A 23,701-nucleotide genomic window follows, 5' to 3' on the forward strand; every position below is an offset into this window, starting at 1 on the left:
AGACGAGTGTTCTATCGACGTGCACGAGGAGGGCAGGAGGCTGTGCACGGGCACGTGGCGTGAAGTCGTGACGTTAGAATTATAACGTTCTATCTCCATTTTTTTACATAATCTGATCCATTAGGTGTTTATTAATGCCTGTGTGGTTTATTTTGTAAAATGTTGACATTTTTGAGTGAGTAATTAATAAAATACAAAGGTTCCATCTCACAAAACATAATGCCATATTAATGGAATGTAAAACACTTTGACGCTCAATATCTCTGAACTGCCCTAAACGGAGATAGAACCTTATCATTCTAAGCTCACGAAGTGTCGCCAACGTTCTATGGACAGTCATTCAGAGATGACGTGTTAGTAGAGAGCCATCAGCAAAATATCAGTTTGAAAGCTGTTTATTTGTTTTGTAACAACATTAATAAACTGTACAAAGACAATGGTGACAGATTAAGACATGTTTTGAACCATTTAAACCCCACTTATTCATAGTTCCAAACAGATGGAAACTGTTGAATAATCCCTAGTTCTGTCTGATGTAAGTATGCACATATAAAATGTGTTTATTTTATAACAACAAACATGATCATGTTTAGGTATATAATAAAAGAAAGAACAACAACAACAACAACAACAAACATTAGCTTAGCACACTGATGACCTATTACTCATCTATAGCTACTCCAGACATTTAACAGCTACCAATAAGCAGTTGCAGAGGGTGTAAAGCCAAATGCTTTCCTCCTTGCCACAATATTTTTCTTTTCATATCTGATCCGGGAAATCCATCTCATCCATCAAAATAAAGCCAGATGTTTTGATAAGTCTTGCAAGACTTATCAAAATAAGCCTGGATTTTCCTTTAGCGAAGTTGATGGAATACCCCCCTGCAAATACTTTTCACAGTTGCAAGAACATAAACAAATTAATAGGATTATTGTAAACAACATCACTATCAACAACACTGTAAAGTAAGTGTAAGAGCTTTGAGCTGGCATTTTAAGTCACTTAATCTGGTTCTTGAAAAATATATTTATTTCACAGTGATTGCAACATAAGACATTTACACGGCCAGGTTCTGTGAGACGCCAATTCTGAATTCCAAACGGGCCCAAATCCAATCTCTCCGTGGCTAAAGGTGTAAGGGACTTTGGGGTCCCTTTTTAATAGTTATTTTCCCTTTGTTCATGAGTGTCGTTAAGGCAGTTTGGACCTCGAGGAGAGCCACTGCTGACCCCGTGCTTCATTCCCGTAAGCCGCCCACAGAACCTCAAAGCTCTGGTAACAAAGATTCACAAATGACGGGAGGAGGAATGGGCAGAGTTTGCGGGAGGAGAGGCCCCCTCTATTTTGGGAGACGCGACATTTTGTCACCCCCCAAGTTTTTCATACCCAGTCACTCAGGCACTGGTATCCCATGTCAACTGATAAGTGTCTATCAACATGATCTCTTGTCTATACCGTTAGATTAAGGCGTGATGTTGCCCATGAGTTCGGGGGTGAGGTAGCCCTCCGGTGTTGGCATGGGCTTGGTCATCAGGACCGGCTGAGGGCCGGGCGGGCAGTTATTGGGCTTCAGAAGAAGGCTGTTCTGCCTGTCCACACACTCTACCATGGTGTAGACAGGGGCAGGGGGCAGTGGGGAGATGGGAGGGAGAGGGGAATTGGGAGACATTTCTGCCCCCACCACAAAATAAGGGCTCTGGTACTCCCCGAAGGGATGGCCTTGCACCAAGCTCAGATCCTCCTTTGGAGAGTGCTCGCTGGAGCCGCTGGTGGACAGTCTCGCGCTCATCTTCCCGGCGTCCAACTCCGAGGTGTAGCCTCCCCCGTCTGCATTCATCACCGCCGGCTGACGCTCCTTCCTCTCCTTCTCCTTCTTCTCTTCCCTCTCGGGGTGCACTTCTCTATCCTTACCCAGGGTCTTCTTCTCCATCCCCACCTCCACTTGCCTCCGCTGTTCAGGGCTCAGCATCACCTCTCCGGTTGGTCTGACCTCGCTCACCTGGGCGTAGAGGTCCACCCTGCCAGTAGGGACGGCCCAGGGGGACTCCCCCCCGGCGGTGGGGCTCTGGGGGACAGGGGAGCTGGGCTCGGAGGCGGCCGGGCCGGAGCGCTCTTCTACCACCAGGCTGGGGCTGGCGTTGGAGAGGAGTGGGTGGAAGGCCGAGGTGTCGGGTTCAGGCAGGTCCGGGTCGCAACAGCTGGCCCGGCCCGAGTCGTCGTCCCTGAAGCCGATGGTGAGAGGGGAGCAGTTGGAGGAGGGGGAGCGGTCCATCAGGCACTCTGTGTCCATGCCAGTCAGGATGTCGCTGGGCTCCTCGATGTCCAGCTCGATGAACTCCACCCAGGGGTCGTCGCTGTACAGCTCTGGCCTCAGATCAGGGTGGCCACCCAGGATGGAGGTCAACTCGGCCAGCTTGCCTTTCTATGGTCAAGGAAAGATAAAACCCAAGTGTGAGTTAAAGGCCAACCCCACCCACTTATATAAAGCCCTTTATTTCACAGTTATTTTCCCTTTGTTGATGAGTGTCGTTAAGGCAGTTTGGACCTTGAGGAGAGCCACTGCTGACCCCGTGCTTCATTCCCCTAAGTTAAAGGCCAACCCCACCCACTTATATAAAGCCCTCTCACATAACTCCAATGGCAACTGTTGTAATGACGGGAGTAATAACACTTGACACAGTGAGGTAAAGTAATAGCTTCCAATAATAGGAATGACGTAGGTGAGCTGGGATGATACCTTTAGGAGCTGCGGGTCGATCCCTTTGATTTTGGGCCCAGGAATAGGAGGCAGGATAATAAACATCAATCTGAAAGACAGTTAGAGAGAGTATTTAGCTCAAATTACGTTCTCATAGACTCTCATTAACATTAATATTATTAACCTAGTAAGCACAAATGACACTACAATTTAAACCATTTTTAAATAGACAAAGGTGTTGAACTAGACCCAGTGCCTAGAGCAAAAATACCAAATTCCACTGACAAGCAGATTGCATGGCAATAAATCAGTAAGAATGTCCTAAAAATAGAATGTCCCTCTCCCTTGGGTTGGGACCTGGGGAAGTGAGTCTCTTACTTCTGTTGCTGGGAAACGATGACCAGCATGAGGATCACTACTAAACAGAAGACTACGAACACCAGCAGGACAGCGACAGGAAATCTGGATTCTTTTAACACAAAGACAGAAATTAATGATTTTCCACATTCACATCAATCAGGACCTTTCTCACGGGCAGAAAAACTGGTCTCGAACAGTTCCTAGAAATAACACAAGACGTAGCTTGTTCTCGACTTTTGAGACATGTGTTGAAACAACAACAACACAACTGTTTTTTTAACAGCTCTAAGACAGTAAAAGCCATTGCCCGTCGTCGTACCTTTCGAGGGAATGTGTATGAAAATGGAGTCGCTGAATTCCCCGAAGTTTCTGAATCCCAGCATCGTGCACCGCACCCTGACCTCGTGACCTACGTCGGTCTGCAGGCCGTAAAGCGATCGTTGCGTTCCTTTCTCAAGGTCGAGCTGCGGTAAACAGTAAAAAACAGTAAGAACACAGAAGTTCCCGTATCAGTTTCTCACTGGTTTCTCAGACAGGACAAAGTCCAACTCACACCTGGGGGGGGGGGGGGGGGGGGTCCTCCTCTTATCCATGAGACTTTGTGAAATGGCTAATCCACAGAGGGTTTATCTGAGGATAAGTCACCTTGAGAAAGGCTTTTTTTATCATGCTTGTTAAACAAAACAATCAAGCGGAGAGCAGTCGAGCCTTGGTCTGTCACTTTAGCAGATTAGCGCACGCTAGAGTAGCCTTATGTTCACCAGCACGGAGGGAGGTGAGGTGGAGGAGGGAGGATGAGAGCAGGACAACAGTTTGTAATGATACAGAACAATGATATATTATAGCAGTGGAGGTTGAAATCGGAGGACAGGCTCATTGATACCATTCCTCATTCCATTCCATGCATTTCAGCAACATGCTGACATAATGCTGACTGTCCTGACAGAACCACTGTATAAACCTCCAGCTGGTTTAGCCTTATGTGTCATTGATTAGATTATGGTTGAATTTATGTGGAGTGAGGCCAATGTATTATCGACCATTAGCCTATGTGGATGTGGGAGAATTGTTCTGACCGACCTCGATCATATTACAGCAAATTTTATTTTATTTAAACCACACAATAACCACAGCATTTTCAATGTTTCTGTCAGCTGCTCTCCAGATGACAGAGAGGTATGTGGGAAAGGGAGGAAGACGACTTGGCAGACAGAGACCTTTCATGACTGAATTCATCTTCTAATATAACTTTTGAAATAACACCATATCACTTAGCCGCACATTCAATCCTTATTGCCCATGTTAAGACTTTCAAATAACATAGAGACATAGTTTTACAGAACATAATCGATTATAATGCACATTGGACAGACTCCAAACGGTTTTTTTTGCACTCCAACCCTGCTCTACTCTGCCAGAGATTCCCAGAGAGCAGCAGCCGCTAGCTCTAGTGTTGTTCAACAGAAAGACCTAGCGTGGGAGGGAGAGGGGACACTTGAGAGTTGTAGAAATGTACTTAAATGGACAATTCAGAAGATCAAGACTGACGAGGGCAATGAAAGCGAGATCTTTTGACTCAATGCAACATTCTTCTGTGAACATGTCTACTATTGACTAATGAAAACAACAAATCCACTGGATTACAGGGTACAATTCTGCTGTAAAACAACATGAACATAGACTCACCGTTCTCCACAGTGTCGAGTTGACCTGGCGGTGCTGGACCTCGTACTGCAGGGTCATCCAGCCCATCTGGACGTCAGCGGAGTGGGGCGGCTCCCAGTTCACCATCACGTCGAAGTGGGCCCCCGTCACGCTCACGTTCAACAGGCTCCAGTTCAGCGCCACCGGGGGGTCTGGATGCACTGGAACACGTTCACGACAAAAACAACAACAACAATAACAACAACAACAACATTACACAAGGGCGACGTTTTCCGAAACACATGAATTAAATGGCTGCTCAAAGCCAAAGGTGAGGCCCATGGTCAGTGTTAACAAAAAGGCAGGCAGTCACAGTTTCTAATTGATTTTAATGATAGTAATTATGGCAACATTATGTACTTCTATTATAGACATGTTGCTCTAATTACTGTCATTACATCAAAGGGAAACTGAGTGCGTTTTCAAATAACGAAGAAAATGAGTGCCATTATGAACATTCCCTACGCTACATTAGCATTAGCATGACAGAAGCGCTTCAGGACAAACAGGCAGATTCTGTTGGTGGTGCTGAGGTTGACACACTATTAGTAATAGTTTACACACCATTACAAAAATAAGTGGGGGTTTAAGTAACTATATGGGGGTGATCTTCAACTAGATGGGTCCTCCAAATAGAGAGGTATATTTTCCTTTTGGGGGTCTATGGTTTGGTGTTAGATCATATTCCTTGTATACATTGTTTATATGGTTTAGTATTTTTGTTGTTGTTGTTGTAAAGCACTTTGTGACATTTCTAAGTAAAAAGTGCTATAAAAATACATTTGATTGACTGATTGATAAATGGCATTAGGACAGAGGACAGGCTCACCTATATCGTTCACGTGGAAGATGAGCTCATCGTAGAGGACTTCCTGGTCACGTGACCGGAGCTGGACGTTGTAGGAGGTCCAGACCGACGTGTAGTTCGTACTGAAGAAACACTCGTCCGCCCTGTCGGTGCTGTAGTGGGGACACTCACTCCACTTTGCGGAATTGGTGCTGGAAGGGTGGAAAAAGACAACAACAGGGGTCTTTAATACCTGAGTGACTGCAGGGGGGAGGGGGAGGGGGAGTGGTGGGGGGTAGAAAAAAAAAAGGCTTGCTTGCAGGAGCGTTAAAGGTCATTCTTGAGCATGCTCATAGCTCGTGGCTTTGTGCCATTTCTTTCTTTGTAAGATAAACAACAAAGGCACAAAACAGTCTCCAGGGGCGGGGCGGGGCGGGGCGGGGGGCTCTCTATACCTGATCAGCAGGTTAGAGTTGGAATGTCAATACTTCACACACAAAAAAGAGTTTCGCTCCCCCAATGGAAGACAATAAAAAGGGAGTGAAAAAGTTCCATTTTATTAGCATTAGAATCTTGATTGATCTCCTATGGTTATGGCTCTTGGGGCATCACTCACTTTTTACTCTTTTTATTGATGTAGAACACACGCAGGTCTCCTGGCTCTGTCAAGTTCTGGAATGTTCCCACATTCCATCTGCAACGGAACGTTTCCATGTCCCGGGAGAGGCAGCCAGTGAAATGGGGGTGTGTTTGGGGTAGGTCTGTGAGAGAGAGAGAGAGAGAGTGGGAGAGAGAGGGAGAGTGGGAGGGAGAGAGAGAACAGAGAGAGCGACTTACTGACCACAGATCAATTTCCCTCCCCCCTTTCAGTGGTACAAAATGTCCACGGCCAACAGTCTAGTGTACGTAGTCTGCTGAGGAATCGGGTTAGACCTGGTGTGTGTAGCCTGTGGGGACACTTCCAGGGATAGACAAATGGGAACGTAACATATCTCTTGTGGATTGACACGTCTGAGGGGAGGACAGCTGTGTTTTCCTGGAAACGCGCGGCCCTCTCCAAACCCGCGTGCCCCCCTATAAATATGTCAGCGTGAGGTTACATATTGCAGGGGGGCTTTCGGGTTATCTGTTATCTGTCCTCAGAACTGCCCTGGCATCGTTAGGTGTGTGTACCTCTGACCTCATAACTGCCGTGGTACCGTGAAATGGGTGCCACTGTTCTGAGAAATGCCAAATCCAGCAGGATAGTCACAGGCCAGACACAGCACAACTGAATCCATGTTCTAACCTGAGGTTAGTTATCTGTCTAGCCTGTACACTCACTTGTGGATCGTGAGTTCCCTTGCAAGTGATCACAAATGATCATTCCTATCTTGTTTACGACAGCAATATCTGAGGTGATTCATGAGACATTCAGTAGAAAACGCTGCAAGATAACAAGATAACACCAATTGTGCCCCAGGAGAAAGAGAGAGAGAGAGAGAGAGAAAGAGAGAGAGAGAGAGAGAAGCCTCACATTATGCAAGGTATACACTGCTGTTCATCAGCCCCAGGAGTTGTTCTGGTCCATTAGGATCCATCTCCCGCCATGAGATACTAGAAACAGCTGTCTGCCACATCAACAACACAGTGGGGGAGGCTCACGGTCAGTGATAGGTGTGGACGACACGGCTTCTGCACAGCTGTGCTCTCTGGTGGCTCTCCACTGGCCTGCTAAGCAGCTCATCAGCGTGTGTGTGTGTGTGGGGGGGGGAGGGGGGGGGCAAAGGTTAAAAATAACCTGTTTACCAGATCTGGTTCTCCCAGGAACCGCAGTTCCTCGTGATTAAAAGAAGGAACGATCCAACCCTAGAGAGACTACGCTCAAGGCTTTCTCAGCTTGACTGAAGACAGGTCAGGACAGGTGGTGTGTGTGCGTGTGTGTGTGTGTGTGTGTGCGTGTGTGCGTGTGTGTGTGTGTGTGTGTGTGTGTGTGTGACTGTGTGTGTGTGTGAGTGTGTGTGTGTGTGTGTGTGTGTGTGTGTGTGTGACTGTGTGTGTGTGACTGTGTGGGTGTTTGTGTGTGACTGTGTGTGTAACTCTGTGTGTGTGACTCTGTGTGTGTGTATGTGTGTATGTGTAGTGTGTGTGTGGCAAGTTGCCAGTCTACATCCGCTCATCCAGTGTCCTCATCTTGACATGACCCATATGGTTGTATGCTTTCACTTTTTCAGTTATTTAAGGTCCCATATTATGAAAAACTCACTTTTTCCGTGCTTGTGCTGTACATTTGGCTCTCTAATGTACCCAAACTGTGTAACACACAAACTGTGAAATAAAGCAATTCGGTCCGTTCTTTTGTGGGCTGCATATTTCGGAAAACATGCAATTCAACAATCCATTCAGATTGTCTGGCCTCACCGACGCAGGTGGCGGCACCTGTCAGGCGCTGTGTTGAACATTTCCCCCGCCGTGCATTCGAAGGGAAACTCTGATCGGTTCCGTTTAAATGGTTTTGGATTCCTTCTTTTGTGGGGAACACTGGGATATTTGGTCTTTTAATTTAATCCCCCCGGGAATCACGTGTTTTTTCGCTGCGTTGCCACACCGAGCCATGAAACAGCCCGTCCAGAAAAGGACTGAAACAGATGCGTTTTTAGAGGCATGCTGGAATTAAAATTAAAAAGTGGTATTTTCAGCAAAAAAATTAAATGACATGTTTTGGGGACCCCAGAGACCTACATTAACTTGTGGAAAAAGAGCATAATAGGTTCCCTTTAATAGCGGTAGATGCTAGCTCGCTCTAAGCATTTAATTGAACCGTGCATGGCTGTGTATACTGTATGATCAATACATGTTGATTTGATTTGGTTTGGTACACAATGTTCTGCTCTTCAGGCAGCTCTCATTAAGCTGGATGCATGCACATAATTTCCTGAGGTGGAGGAGATGGCAGGAGGATAATAATAATAATACAAAATAAAATAATAATAATAATAACTTTTATTTGTATAGCGCTTTTCTTGCAAATGTTGCGCTCAAAGTGCTCCAATCATAATTTAATTATTTAGCCTTTTTTTTCATTTGTTTTTCAGATTTTATCCCTTTTTCACCCAATTTGGTAGCCAATTGAACCCAACCTAGCATCCAATTATCCCCTGCCTATTGCGAAGGATCCGCCGCACGACCCCGTGGCCGGCAGTCCCAGAAGAGGCCGCCAGGCAGACTAGCTGACTGGCTCCTCGAGCCCAGCACCTGTTATTCCGGCACCCCGGGGGCGCTGTTGCGCGACGGATCCTTGTCCGGAAATACTCCTATACCGCCCTCGGGAGCGGCCGCCCAATATGCCGCTCCCCGTGTGTGCCCCAGCCATATCCGGATCTGGCGAGCTGGGATTCGATCCCAGTCCCCGGTGGGCAGCTTGCACTAGTGGCCAGTGCTTAGACCGCTACACCACCGCGGGGCACATTATTTAGTCATTTAAAGGCAATATTAAAAAATTGGTTTTTAGTCTTGACTTGAATTTGCTGAGGTTGCATCCCTAATGTAAACAGGCAGTGCATTCCACAATTTGGGTGCATAAAATGAGAATGCAGCCTCACCAAATCTCTTCTTTTGTACATGTGGTACACAGAGAAAACCAGCGTCAGAAGACCTGATGAGGTTCAGATATTCTGGTGCTGTGCCAGTGAGAGCTTTATAAACAAGCAGAAGGATCTTGAAATCTATTCTGAACTTAACAGGAAGCCAGTGTAGAGTCTCTAAAATAGGAGTTATATGAGCTCTTCTGCTTGTTTTGGTTAAAACTCTCTCTGCTGCATTTTGGACTAATTGCAGCTAGCCAATAGCTTTCTTCGGGAAAGACCAGAAAAAAGACTGTTACAATAGTCCAAACGGGTAATAACAAAAGCATGCATTAACACTTCTGCAATAGCTTGCCGGAGAAAATCCGAAATGCCGGATGCTTTCTAAGGCTAATTATCTCTCTCTCTCTCTCTCTCTCTCTCTCTCTCTCTCTCTTGGATCTACATCGCTGAGGGACCCAAGATACACATCATTAAGGAGGATGGGAAATTGTTACGCTTCATTTTAAACGTATGTTATATGCAACGTGTCTACGGTACGTAAAGCATTTGTTTACAGCCACCCGAGGGCAAGCGGTTATTTAGAGAGAGACGCACAGTCACGTGTTCAAGCTTCATCAATCACTGAGCTCACTCTGGGGAGACGCTGTGTGCTTCCTCCTCATTAAAATAACCTTTTCCTCCCCCCCCCCCGCCTCCCCCCTTTCCTCCCTTATTACACGGAAGCAGAGCAGAGTGCTCTCCCTCCCTCGCTGCCTCTGATTCCTGATGCACTGTCCTAACAGAGGAAATGACAACCTCTGTAATGAGTAATACCCAGGAGTGCGTAGGCCTGCCTATGTCCATTAATACGCAGGTCGCTTCAAACCACAGCGCAAGCGAGCAGGCATTTCACAAAATGTTCCTGAAATGAAATGCAATGTACTGTATGAGCAATGTCCATGTTGTCATTAAGTTAGTTAAGTCCTTCTTGACACTAAGTTAGTGAAGCGCATTACGTATTGCAGTTGCAGTTATTCATTCTTGCTTGTGTGGATATAGAGAAAAAAACGTTGCAGTTATGTGTGACACGTTCTAGCGTTTTGGTCCGCATGTCGGCAACCAATCAAAATGTTCAGACTTTTATTTTGAAACACGGAAGTACGTTTCAATGTTGTTGAGAATCACAACACAAACTCGCTAGTCAAGCCAAAATACTGGATTCGGTGAGTAGTCCACATATAATCCACATACCTAATAACCCTACTTTACATTGTTAGCAGGCTCACAAAACAAGCTGTGTTAGTAGACTAGCGATGTGTCATTGATTTTCAACAACGCGGAAATGTATCACATTTTTCTAAAAAGAAAATCCCAACATTAAATTGGATGCCGACATGCGGACCAAAACACTAGAACGGGTCACATACACTCTTGCTTGTGTGGCTATAGAGGAGAAAAAAACCATTGCAGACAGTTATACACTCTTGCTTGTGTGGACATGGCCATGGCCAGGCTAAAAAGACATTGCTACTTACAAGCAAGGTCGACCCTTTCAAACAACCGTAGCGCTTTTTGTGAGGAGAACAGCCTTGGCCCTCTCTGGCATAGGAAGCATTGACACAATAAGCTGTGGAGTGTGTGGATCTCTCTGTCTACCCACACGCGGGCTAAACTCCCACCGCCCGCGCTTCGGGGCCCTCTGTCCATCTAGGTCTCGTAGACAATAACCCTATTGGCCGTAGTAGCGCTGCTGATTCCAAGAAAAATAATTTCCCAGTACATGGTTGGCTGGCGGACAAACCCCTCCACTCATGACACAAAAGTGGAGCCGAGCGACTGTGTGAAAACAAGAGCAGCGCTGTCACGGCAACGTTGCCCAACAACCCTATATACTGTAGGGGCTGAGACAAAAAACAACAGCTCACGGTCTGGTAGTCGAGGAAAACACCTCTTCACTACGACAATTACCATTCAGCCGTGCTGCACAGAGGGCTTATATAATGTTATGTAACAAAACCCAAACAGGGCAGGAGTGTGACTTCATCCCGAAGCCTCGAGCCTAGCATAGTAGCAACTATGAATGAACCGTCCTGCATGGCACACATAGGCCCTTCAGTCGGTGCTCAATGCCCGCCTGTTGAAAAAGGGGGGGGTACTCTGTTGTTGCTGCGTCCCCATTTCTCCTACCCTGTTCCTGAAGTATTCACTTGTGCATGTTATCCGACATGGATTTACATGGGAATGGATTGCAGTGAAAGCCCCCACGATTAAATCATTAATTTGTATGCTTTTAAATCAATGCGGCGGAGGGGGGGGGGAGCACACAAGTGCATACTTCAGCAGAAAGGTATGGGACGCACATTGAATGTACGAGCAGTTTCCCACACTTGACAAGCGCTCTCACCACCCTCTCCAGAGTTCCTGGGAAGGTTGTTCCCTGGAATTTGCAACTCCACAGGCTGGATCGGTCTCTCGCTGTGCCTGTGGCCCGGCCTGCAAGCTAGTTGGCGGCCCTCAAGTGTAATTGCAAGACTTTTATAAGGTCGTTAAAACTATACAGAGCTAGTCTAAACACATTACATGCGCATAAACCGTGCGACACTATGAAGATTTAACCACCAACCACTAAATGAACATCCTCTTCTCACCAGAAAAAACCCCAAAACCCACAGGGATTGTATCCTTAAAAATCAATGGCATCTTGGGGATAACATCCGTATCAAACCCTTCACCCGTGTAAAACTGTTACATAAAACATCATGCTGCGTCTGCTACACACATGGCATACATCCGGTCCTCGACAGGAATCTTAACATTCAAACGAAGGGCTTCTCAGAATGTCGCCTGTGTTCTGATTGCCCTATGAAAGGATAGGCCTCTCTGGTTTGAACCTGTTGATCATTAGTCAAACGTACCTTGCTCAGGGGCGGACTGCTGCTGCGTTGACACCGCCTGGCCGCGGAGGAGGCACAGGAGGAGGATGAGAGAGGTTGCCATCGTGGTGTTCTTCCCTAGAAAGAGAATGAGAACATTTTCATGTCAAACCATATTAAACCATAACCCTGAGCACAGCCCACATCGTAGGGATGCTTTAGCTCCTCCTCAACTGTACTCAAACGCCCTTAGTTAGTCCAGAGTCTGGTGAGTTTGGTGAGTCTGGTGAGTTTGGTGAGTCTGGTGAGTTTGGTGAGTCTGATGAGTTTGGTGAGTCTGGTGAGTCTGTGATGATCAGTGCTAGCCAAGTTTTGTTGGTGCGTGGCAGTAGCTTATCTATGAGTTAACATCATGGATTAAGCTGTATTTGTGCACATTGTCCCTTGTCTAAATATGATGTTTAATCCCTGGCGTTTGAGGTTGTTTGACAATGACTGAGGGAGCTCTAACAATATATCAGAAAGCTAAGAGATGCTAATTCTTAACCGATTGGGAAATATTTTCTAATATTTTCCTTTGGCATTTTGCAAGAAGTTTCAGCGATATGAAGATAACTTTAGGAGAGAAAAAAAAAAGCTCTTGCATAAATGTAGTCGTGGCCTAGCGGATAGTGAGTTGGACTCAACAACACCACCGCTAGTGTGCCCTTGAGTAAGGCACTTAAGCCCTAAATTACTACAGGGAGATTAGGGTTAGGGTCCTACCACGCCAGCAATGGACCACACTGAACCGTCTACGAACTGGTGTCGGTCGCTTTAAAACATTAATGAAGGCGTGGGTGGCGGACAGTGCGGCATGCGAGTGCGGTGACCCAGAGCAGACCGCCGACCACATAATCACCATCTGCCCCTTATATAGACCACCCTCAGAAGCCAGCCTCTTCGACCTAGAACCAGAGATGCGGGCATGGCTACGCGACACCGAGTTGGACCTCTGACGTTACACGAAAGAAGAAGAAGGGTTAGGGTTAGGGTCGCTTTGGATAAAAGCGTCTGCTAAATGGTTTAGAATTTAAATGTAAACAGGTTCTAAAAGTAGTAAACAAACTATACATACACAATAGCCAACTGGGCCTGTGCTTCTGAAATTACATCTCTATTGTCACAGTGTCAAAGAGGTCAAAGGTCCTGGACAGGGAGCGGCATAGTCGTGTTAGCAGCAGTGGTGTCCACTCTGCCTGATATTACCCTGGCTGTATTTCCGAGGGCTATTGAGTTTGCTTGCTGATCCGTGAGGGTTGTGAAATCTTACAAAGCAAACACAGTCCTGTTCCAGTGCTGAACATCCCTCCCAAGCCAATAACCCTGGGCACTCTCCAACGCAGCCTTGTGAAAGATATCCCTCCTAAGTCTTGGACCCTGGCCAGTTCTTTTCCCCTGTACTACCATATGGAAAATATAGGCATTGTGCTTCTCAAATGAACATGCGTTTTCTTCCTCTCTCTGTATTGTACGCCAATGACAACACCCGACCGTAGGCAGAATGAAATGTTTAATATTTTAAGACGGAAAGATCTTAAATCTTAGCAACATGCGGATTGGGCCTGGATTTCTGTTCTGGGAGAGAGAGAGCTGTTTGTTGGAAAAACAGGGGAAATGTCACCCATCTGGAGAAGGAGAGAGGATGTGGGAGGGGCTTGGGAACAGTCGAGGAAAGGGGGCCAGTAGTGTCAGTACCTCGTAAACAATGGTCTATAAATGTGTTTGGTGTCAAATAAGTAGGTAAGGGGGTAAGTATGTAAGTAAGACGGTTTGTGTTGTTGTTGTCCTGGTCCCCATGTAGGTGAGAGAGGACAATTGTTTTTATCATCTTACAAAATGTCAGATAAACACAATGCTGGTATAGAGTTGGCCTTTTACCATACAAGATCCAACCGAACATCTTTGAAACGGAAGGGAGCCATTGTGTAGTCCCTTACTAGAATATTGTTATATGTCAATACTAAACGTGACAGTATACAGAGTAGATTGTCCTACAAAGACACTTAGATTTAGATTTAGTAATCAAAAAATGAATTAGACCTCTATACTTTATTTCTTTTTTTGTTTCTTTTTATTTTACTACTCAATCTTTTCAGTTTGTAAAGCGTCTTTGAGTGTCTAGAAAAGCGCTATATAAGTCTAATGTATTATTATTATTATTGTTATTATTATTATTATAATTATTATTGGATTGTTGATTGTTGAGATGTTTCTTGCCCTACGGCATTTCATTGCACTCTATCTAGTACATTGAGCAGTGTAAAATAAATGTAACAATCAATAATTCAATTCAAAATCAAATCAATTACTCATTGTTGATACAACACAATACCTCACTATTGTGACACATACAATGAGATTTCATTTGATTTGAATTATATGTCTTCAGAATGAACTCTATAGTGCAGTAGGTGGATCCCCTCCCCTCCCCCACCCCACCAGCCAGTGGTTATTGTTTAGTGTGGATGTCTTGGTAGTCTGTTCTTGCCAGCCTGCTGACAACCCTCTCAGGACAGGGGGGAAGGGGGGGTGGAGGCTGGGGGGGGGGGGTCTGGGATGTGGCTCCTATCCTCCAAGAGGATGTCCCACACTGATAAATCTCCCTAACAGAAAACAGTGCGTCTGTGAGAAGGTAAACTGTCACACAGATGGCAGACACTGTTGTGTTTTGATAAGAGGCAGTGGTGGTTTAGACTGACACACTCAGGATGCTATCTGAGGTTTCTCATGAGAAATGAAATGTGAGACAGTGACGTAGAGAAGACGTTGCGAAAGGCACAGTTCGTAAAAAAAATAGAGGTTTCTTATGGTAGAAGAGTGTCAGCAGGATCACCGTAAACTGAGGACCTATCTCTTCAGGCTACACCTTAACTGTCCCTCGCGATACCTCCCCATCCCCCTGTTCAGTTTCTCTACTATATATTAACAAACAACAACACATCCTTCTTCTAGCATTATGACTGCCAATGGCCCCTGGCCCAAGCAGAGATTAGGCTACTTTCCTTGTGATGACTGATGGATAGATGTACGGATAGACAAGTATATTTTTGCTTTGGATAAAGGCGTCTGCTAAATACCATAAAAGTACAATGTAAATCCCTACAAGGTAGTATTACGGCGCCGCACATGGCAGCTATGGTTTTACAGTTTGTTGTGTTCTGTCTGCACTGCTGTCTGTCCTGTGTTGTTTTGTTTGCATTGCATTTAGAAATGCTCTTACTGTAACGCCAAATCAAATTCCTATATGTGTATGCTTAATGTGTATGCATAAATGGCAATAAACTTTATCTCATCTAGGACCCCAATTGAAATAAGCCAGTGGCTTTCTTGGGTTTTTATCCTGTTAGTTGACCTTGTATGTAATATGTACTTTCATGTACCTACTCCTGTAAATCTTCTAATAAAGTTTTCAATCAATCAAACAAATCTCATCAGTGCAATGTGGATTAGGACTGGGAGCTCCACTCAAAACTGCACCCACTTACTTTTAGCATTAGCCTAATCAATGGCATATCGTGACATTGGAATTATAAGGTTCTATCTCCATTTTTGGTCAAAATTGAGTTTTGTGCATAATCTGATCCATTAGGTGTTTATTAATGCCTGTGTGGTGTTATTTTTAAAATGTTGACATTTTTGAGTTAGTAATTAATAAAATACTACGGTTCCGTCTCACAAAATATAATGGAATGGAATGTAAAAACGTTGACGCTCAATATCTCTGAACTACCCTAAACGGAGATAGAACCTTATCATTTTTTTTCTTTAAAAAAAAAAAAAATTAAATTTGTTTTTCAGATTTTATCCCTTTTTCACCCAATTTGGTAGCCAATTGAACCCAACCTAGCATCCAATTATCCCCTGCCTATTGCGAAGTATCCGCCGCACGACCCCGTGGCCGGCAGCCCCAGAGGAGGCCGCCAGGCAGACTAGCTGACTGGCTCCTCGAGCCCAGCACTGTTATTCCGGCACCCCGGGGGCGCTGTTGCACGACGGATCCTTGTCCGGAAATACTCCTATACCGCCCTCGGGAGCGGCCGCCCAATATGCCGCTCCCCGTGTGTGCCCCAGCCATATCCGGATCTGGCGAGCTGGGATCCGATCCCAGTCCCCGGTGGGCAGCTTGCACTAGTGGCCAGTGCTTAGACCGCTACACCACCGCGGGGCTGAACCTTATAATTCTAAGCTCACGATATGCAATAACAATATATGGACAACATATGTCTCTTCAAATACAGGAGATACACACTCATCTGTCAGGCCTCTGTCTTCACCAACTAAGAGTGAGCCTCACTTGGGGAATTGACCCCACTCAGTCGACACAGCAGCAGGATGTCTGGTAGTCAGCAGGTTCTTATTAATGTGCGTGGGCGTTTTCTGTCTTTACCTGGATTAATTGGGGCGGCTGTGGCGCAGGAGGTAGAGCCGGCGTCTAATGATCTAATGAAGTCGGCAGATCGGCGGTTCGAACCCTGACTGGCCACATGTCGAGGTGTCCTTGGGCAAGACACTGAACCCCAAATTGCTCCCAATGAGCGGGCCGGCGCCTTGCATGGTAGCTTGCTGCCATTGGTGTAAGAATGTGTGTGTGTGTGAGTGGGTGAATGAGAGGCCGTTGTAAAAGCGCTTTGGAATAAGGCGCTATATAGGCTAAGTCAGTCCATTTACCATTTACTATTTCATTGCCAAGCACCAGTTCTCACATGTTTGGGATTTACATATTACTTTTCGATGCTAAATTGTACATAAGCAATGCAAATCATCATGACAACTAGAATGAATTTGTCTTCCTTTCTGTAGACGTCTAGCATAGAGCTCCATGGCCAATCATCTAAAGACCCTGAGAGCATAAATAATTAATAATGGATTATATTATCATATATTTTAATAATATATAGTGCAATATCATTTGAGGAGCACAGGGATTAATAGCAAAACAACATAGACATATTCATTTAGTGTGAGAATTACATTTTCAATCTCCACCATCTGAGATATCAGGCCCAAACACTAACTTCACTGTCGGGTATGATCAAGAAAACCGCAAGCTAATGCGGAGCAGAGTGAAAAATCCAGATATGTATTCCTTACTTTGGCAGTGTGCCAACTTTTGTAAGGAACAGTTTCCCATTATTGAACCTCATTTCGCACAGCCAGCATACACAAAGTTACACTTTTAAATGATACTATGACATATACTTTATATAAATATATAAAAGTGAATGCAATGTATTTTATTTTTTATTTTTATGTATAGGTTCCTCTCTTATTACTAGGCTATATTAGGCATGATGCATGCCAATGTTTGCCATGCAGGTAGACACTTTTTGGGCGAAACACATTTAAATCAACTAAAACTTGTATACATAATCGGTCTGACCAAACGTGCGCATATGCAGCAGATGTTTAATAACTAACGACATCTTATCAAAACAATAATAGCCTAACAATAATACTACATGGTGTCGCTCACCGTATATCAGCAAGTTGCCAAATCGCTGCTGCTTTCTTCCAGGGATATCTTCTCGCCACAGCAGCAGGCACAGTGTTTACCACCACAAAAGCTGACACGTCGCGGGGAAAAGTCCATTAAGTCAACAACAAATGATGAATATTCAAACTCATATTCACTCACCCGAGGCTTAATGCGGACAACCTCTGGCGGACTGGCAGCTGCTCATGTCACAGCGAAGCGTGCAGTGGTCTGGTGGTCGATGTGAGTCCATCTGCTGCTCTGCTGCTTTCTATGCCAGATGTGAAGGCGCCATCCTCAGGCGACCATTGGGTACGACAGGCAAGACTACAAGACTTTGTTTACGCACGAAAGTCCCGTAAGAGTGTTCAAACATAACATCGTTGGTATAAACCATTGACATGACATTTAAAAAAATAAAATAAAAGATAAATTAGAGATTCGCTAGATTCATCTACTTCCAGTCCAACTGTTTTATTATTTTATAGTTTTTATTGTAGGTCCCTGTGGCTCTTATTGTCTTATTGTTTTATTGTTTTTAGTCCTTTTATCTTCTCTTTTAATTTGACCATATTTTGTATTACATTGTATTGTGTGCATTGTGCTTACTTATTTCCTGCATTTTATCTATTTTTACTGTGAAGCACTTTGGCTCAGCATTGCTGTACGTAAATGTGCTATACAAATAAAGTTGACTTGACTTGACTAACTGTTGTTGTTCTTTAAAGTGTTCACGCCCTCCTCCCATCCATCTCCGCCGGAGACTCTGGCCTCATTTACAAGGACGCACACCCCCGAACGGGCAACACGAAGCGGGTGCTTTTCTCTTATCTGGCCCGTTTAAACTCTGTGGTTCTGGCCCGTTTAAACACTGTGGTTCTAGCCCATTTAAACACTGTGGTTCTAGCCCGTTTAAACTCTGTGGTTCTGGCCCGTTTAAACACTGTGGTTCTAGCCCGTTTAAACTCTGTGGTTCTAGCCCGTTTAAACACTGTGGTTCTAGCCCGTTTAAACACTGTGGTTCTAGCCCGTTTAAACTCTGTGGTTCTAGCCCGTTTAAACACTGTGGTTCTAGCCCGTTTAAACACTGTGGTTCTAGCCCGTTTAAACACTGTGGTTCTAGCCCGTTTAAACACTGTGGTTCTAGCCCGTTTAAACACTGTGGTTCTAGCCCGTTTAAACTCTGTGGTTCTAGCCCATTTAAACTCTGTAGTAGGTCTATTAAACTGGGGTTTTCAGAACAAGCTGGCCACGACACACCTACTGTAGACACACTGCATGCACTGTACTTAGCACACTTAGGCTATAGAGAACCCACTTTCATTATGAAGTAGGAAAAGTCAATTAAAACACTATTTTGTATGTTGCTTGTTGGTGAGTGGCTGTATTACTGAAATATGCGATCGTTAATCATTCTTATTGTTCAGAATCAGGGGCGTGCGTGCGTGTGCGTGTGCGTGTGTGTGTGTGTGTGCGTGTGGGTGTGTGTGTGTGTGTGTGTGTGTGTGTGTGCGTGTGTGTGTGTGTGTGTGTGTGTGTGTGTGTTTTCATCCTTAAATAAGGGAGTGCAACATTTAGCACTTGACCAGAGCATTTTAGACGGTATCAAGAGCCACTATTCCTGAAGAGAGAACAGAGAACAGAATATAACAGAATATAAGCACGTCTCCATCCTGTAATGTTAATATTGTGTGTAATATGGAGAAAGTGGTGGGAAAGGAAGGCTGAATAGACGAGATATTTTGTACAGATAAACCCTAAAAAAGAAAAGTAATGTAGGCTTATCCTACAATGGGCTACTGTACAGTATACTTACGGTACATGTGAGAAAACTAGGGTTACGGTTAGGTGCTAGGGTGCTACGGTTAGGGTTAGGGTAGGGGTAGGGGTAGGGTTAGACATGCCAGCATGTACCAAGTGGACATAGCACCTAACCCTAATCCTAGTTTTCCCACATGTACCGTAACATACATACTGTATACACCTTTATTCTGCTTTGATTACATTTTCAAAGGTCATGCTCTCCAAATGTGTGTTACATTGTGGACTCAAAAGAACACATCACAGAAAAGGAACGTCCTTTACCCCATTTCCCTCCGTCTTTCTCTTCTTTCTATCCTTATGTCCTTTCTTCTTCTGTTCCTCTTTCGCAGCCTTCTTCACTTTCTTCTTTGGGTGAGAAACAAGTCAGAGAGAGACCGATATGAGGCTGTGCATTACAATTAAACTCTGTGCCACTCAACATTGATACATTGTGGCCACCGCTGGACTGGCCATACAATCTTTCTGCCCGCTGGCAGATGGGCCGCGCTAGTTTTGGGCCGGTCGGGCCGCCTGACCCCCCCCCCCCCAACAAAAAAAAAAAAAAAAAAAAAAAAAAACTAGCTCGGCCCAAAATAGCGCGGCATCAACTAACGCTGAATCAAGCGGCGGCCCCCGTTTATACTAACACATGGGCTGGCCCAATCACATGCTTAGGCCCTGCTGTCCATCGGCCCCCTCCCCCACTCTGATCCCTCGGCCGACAACCCAAGTACAGTGTCATAGATAGATAGATAGACTTTATTTGTCATTGCTACAGTACAGGTACCAAACAACGAAATTTAGGAGGGGAGGCTCCCCTGGTGTTTAGGAAAGGAAAAAGAAACACATTTTAGAAAAAGCATAGATGCATAAAATCACAAGAAGGTAAGGAGCTGGTTTACATCAATAAAGGCTATGTACACAATCCACTGTACTATATTGCACAGATAGTCAACTAGGGTTGTCATATTGCACAAGAAAGTCTTTTTTCACATTATTTTAAAGTGTCACAGTTTGCAGGCTTGAAAATGTACATGTTTGTGCCTCAGCACTAGCTGCCATACAATCCGTCCGGACTGTCCTGGGCCCAGAACTTAGGCCTTTTCTGTGTTCAGGGCCTTGACGGCCCTGTGGTAGAAGCTGTTCTTCAGTCTGTTTGTCTTAGCGGCCGGGGTCCTGTACCTCCTGTTCGAGGGCAGCTTGACAAAGTGTTCGTGCCCAGGGTGGGTCGGGTCCTTGGAGATCTTGGAGGCCCTCCTGAGACAGCGTGTTTTGTACAGCTCCTCCAGAGAGGGGAGGGGGGCGCCGGTGATCTTCTGTGCTGTTCTCACGACTCTCTGTAGCTCGTTTCTCTCCGCTGTTGTGCAGCTGTGGAACCAGTTGGAGATGCCGAAGGTGAGGATGCTCTCCACTGCGCCGTGGTAGAAGGCCACCAGTATCTCCTTCTTGTTGTGTTGTTTCCTGAGGCATCTCAGGGTGTATAGCCGCTGTTGTGCCCTCTTGATGGTGCCTTTAGTGTTGTCCTTCCAGGCCAGGTCATCCCGCATGTTGTGTCCCAGGAATCGGAGGGTTGAGACTATCTCCACGCTATCTCCGTCGATGAGCAGGGGCAGGATCTCGGACTTTTTCCTCCTGAAGTCTACGATGAATTCCTGGGTCTTTGACTTGTTTAGCAGCAGGTTGTTAACCTTGCACAGCTTGCTCAATTGCTCTACCTCATGTTCGTAGATAAGATAGTGAAAGGGGGTGCCCAGAAAATTAGGGAGAAAAAAAGTAAGAAGCTAGCAGAGGATGCCTCAAAATGTCAGAAACTGACAGATATGTTCTCTGCATCGACTGTGGGGGCTAGGCCTACTACAGCTGCGGCTGCCACAGCAACATCTTTACCGCTAACTAACGTTAGCACTGATGTGCCGTTAGCAATTGAGGAGGAGACAGAGGACACAGCTAGAGAGGTAAGCAATGTTGTTACTTGGTTTTACAAAAGCAAAGTTATGTTAGTCGCTTGCATTGGCCAGATTAAGGGAGCAGCAGCAGAGAATGTCTTATGACTTATGCTAACCCGTACAGGCAGCATGATTGCATTGCGCTTCACCAGGACTTGGCTGGAATTCATGCACACACAATGATCTCTCTCGTGGTGTAACGTTAGTGCTGCTTGGCTGTGGACTCTATAGCTAACGTTAGATGGGGGTGTTCTGCATTTTGTTGCTAGCTAGCAAGTTGAGGTATCACTGTCACTGACATAAATGCAATACCAACAATGGGTGTTAATAATACTTTTTATTTGGAAAAAAAAGATATAAAAAAAAAATCTACACTAGCCTAGTTCAGAACTAATGAATGCTTTTTATTGCATGGAGAAATAAAACTCATGCAGTCTGCAACCCAATAATGTTGTCTTGCAACCTTCCATTTGAAATGACTGGGCTTCTGGTGTAACATAATGCAATCATGCAGCCTGTGTGTACATGTAAATGAGAACTTTGCTGATTTTGACAACCAGTTAGTTTACTTCTCTGTCCATGTCTTGTTGAACCAGGTTGAGCTGCTGCTGCCCTCCCCAGAAAAGCAGAGTGTCAGGGAAAGAGAGGAAAAGGAGAGAGAAAAAGATGAAACAGAGGAAACAGAGTGCCACGTTCAGGACTTCAATTACTTTGCCTGTCCTGAGCCTTCCATGCTAGATCACTTTTTAGATTAGGTCGATAGATTTTTAGATTATTCGTCTTTCAGACTGCCAGCATGTTGATCGGCGGTGTCGGACCGATTGTGTTGGGCCGGTCTGAGCCACATGGCAGGGCCTAATTTTTGTCCCAGTCCAGCCCTGATTGTGGCCCAAATGACTAGACCGTGTCACATACTGTATGTCTTGCATTCTATAATCTGAAAATACTTAGGGTTAGGGTTAGGGTGTGCAGGTTGAGAATCAGCATATCAACATTCTTAATGTAAACAAAATACTTGTGCAAAGAAGGTGTGCAGGTTGCAGTGCGATGTGACACACTGTCAAACACTGTGCGATATGGTGCAAGTGGAGTAGTCTAGACTAGAGTTCAGGTAGGTAGTGACCCCAGTAGTCAGGTAGTCATAATGTATTGTTAGTGCAGTGGGGGTGCAGTGGGGGATTGCTTTGTGCCAGTGTTCTTCCCTAGGAGTCTGATTGCTTGTGGGAAATAGCTATTCAACATCCTCTGGGTTTTTGCTCCGAGGCTACAGTACCGTTTCCCCGACGGCAGTAGTTTACCTTTGTGTGTGTGTGTGTGTGTGTGTGTGTGTGTGTGAGTGTGAGTGAGTGACGGGGGGAGTGGAAGTCCCAGAGTCAGTTATTACCTCATGTCACTCAACAGCTAGCAAAGAGCTAGAGGCAGGTGTTTGATTTATATGCAGCTGCCTGGTCAGAGGGTTCAGAGTATACTATCTCTCCAGCTCTGAGAGGGTGTTTGCTCATGTACTTACCGCTGGCACACCACTCAACACAGGGCACGTCAACCCTCTGAGATCACACACACCCGCCCTGCACGTGCTCTCTCTCTCTCTCTCTCTCTCTCTCTCTCTCTCTGTTTTTTATCTCTGTCTCTCTCTCTCTCTCTCTCTCTCTCTCTCTCTCTCTCTCTCTCTGTTTTTTATCTCTGTCTCTCTTTCTCTCTCTCTCTCTCTCTGTTTTTTTATCTCTGTCTCTCTCTCTCTCTCTCTCTCTCGCTCTCTCTCGCTCCCTCTTTCATTCCACTTTATCTTTCACACACACACACGCACGCATACACACACGCACGCATGCACACACACACACACACACACACACACACACACACACACACACACACACACAAAGTGCAAAAAAAATGCATTATAACTGCCAATGGCCCCTGGCCATATAGCCTAGATTACTTTGTGATGACTGATGGATAGATGATTCACTTACTTAGACAAATTGCGTCGCTTGGGATAAAGGTGTCTGCTAAATGCCAAAAATGCAATTGTAAATGTATTCTGTTTGAACTACCAGTAATAGCATAAAGTACCTTTCTGCATTAAATCTTACGGCACTGTTGGCCTGTGACTATTAAAGTGCCTACTGTACAGAATATGGCGGCAGGGCAGTGTTAAGGACTGTGTTGTAATATTCACTACGCATGTACTTGTGCTTAAATGTATCTTGTTTTTATGAGTATTTCTATCAGCCCTAATGCCATAGTCACCATGTCAAGTCATGCGTTCACCTGCTGCAAGAATTGGAGGTCAGCTAATACTTCAAAGGTCAATTTAACTGAAACTTTTAGGTGTTTTTCAGTTAAAGGACAGACGAATACAGTTTAACTTCGCAGATTGATTGGTGGATCTATGATGTGTTCCCTTCCCATTCAATCCATCAAACCCTCTGTCCCTCCAGGGCCTCCCCCGCCTCCCTCTGGCCTC

At 45.2% G+C, this 23,701-nt stretch overlaps 1 protein-coding gene across 1 annotated transcript; it reads right to left on the minus strand.

Moving 5' to 3' along the window:
- Nucleotides 1-379: 379 nt before the first annotated feature.
- On the minus strand, nucleotides 380-17,704 carry LOC308156950 (growth hormone receptor-like). The gene is made up of 9 exons (XM_080530413.1): nucleotides 17,486-17,704; nucleotides 12,013-12,108; nucleotides 6,169-6,313; nucleotides 5,595-5,764; nucleotides 4,748-4,926; nucleotides 3,381-3,525; nucleotides 3,080-3,170; nucleotides 2,741-2,810; nucleotides 380-2,425 (listed from the first exon to the last, which is right to left on the minus strand). The coding sequence occupies exons 2-9, from the start codon at nucleotides 12,092-12,094 to the stop codon at nucleotides 1,466-1,468; spliced, it is 1,842 nt and encodes a 613-aa protein (XP_080386539.1). The 5' UTR covers nucleotides 12,095-12,108; nucleotides 17,486-17,704; the 3' UTR covers nucleotides 380-1,465.
- Between the last annotated feature and the right edge of the window lie 5,997 nt (nucleotides 17,705-23,701).

Source organism: Nansenia antarctica (assembly GCF_963989245.1).
Source record: "Nansenia antarctica genome assembly, chromosome: 4".
NCBI classification, from domain to species: Eukaryota; Metazoa; Chordata; class Actinopteri; order Argentiniformes; family Microstomatidae; genus Nansenia; species Nansenia antarctica.

Bases quoted from the DNA above. Each gene is read 5' to 3' on its own strand.
- LOC308156950 (XM_080530413.1), bottom strand. From the start codon at position 12,094: ATGGCAACCTCTCTCATCCTCCTCCTGTGCCTCCTCCGCGGCCAGGCG. The intron at 3,526-4,747 runs GTGAGTCTATGT...TGTTTACCGCAG, and splicing joins ACTCGACACTGTGGAGAACG to CTCGACCTTGAGAAAGGAAC. The intron at 3,171-3,380 runs GTACGACGACGG...TTGTGTTAAAAG, and splicing joins CATACACATTCCCTCGAAAG to AATCCAGATTTCCTGTCGCT.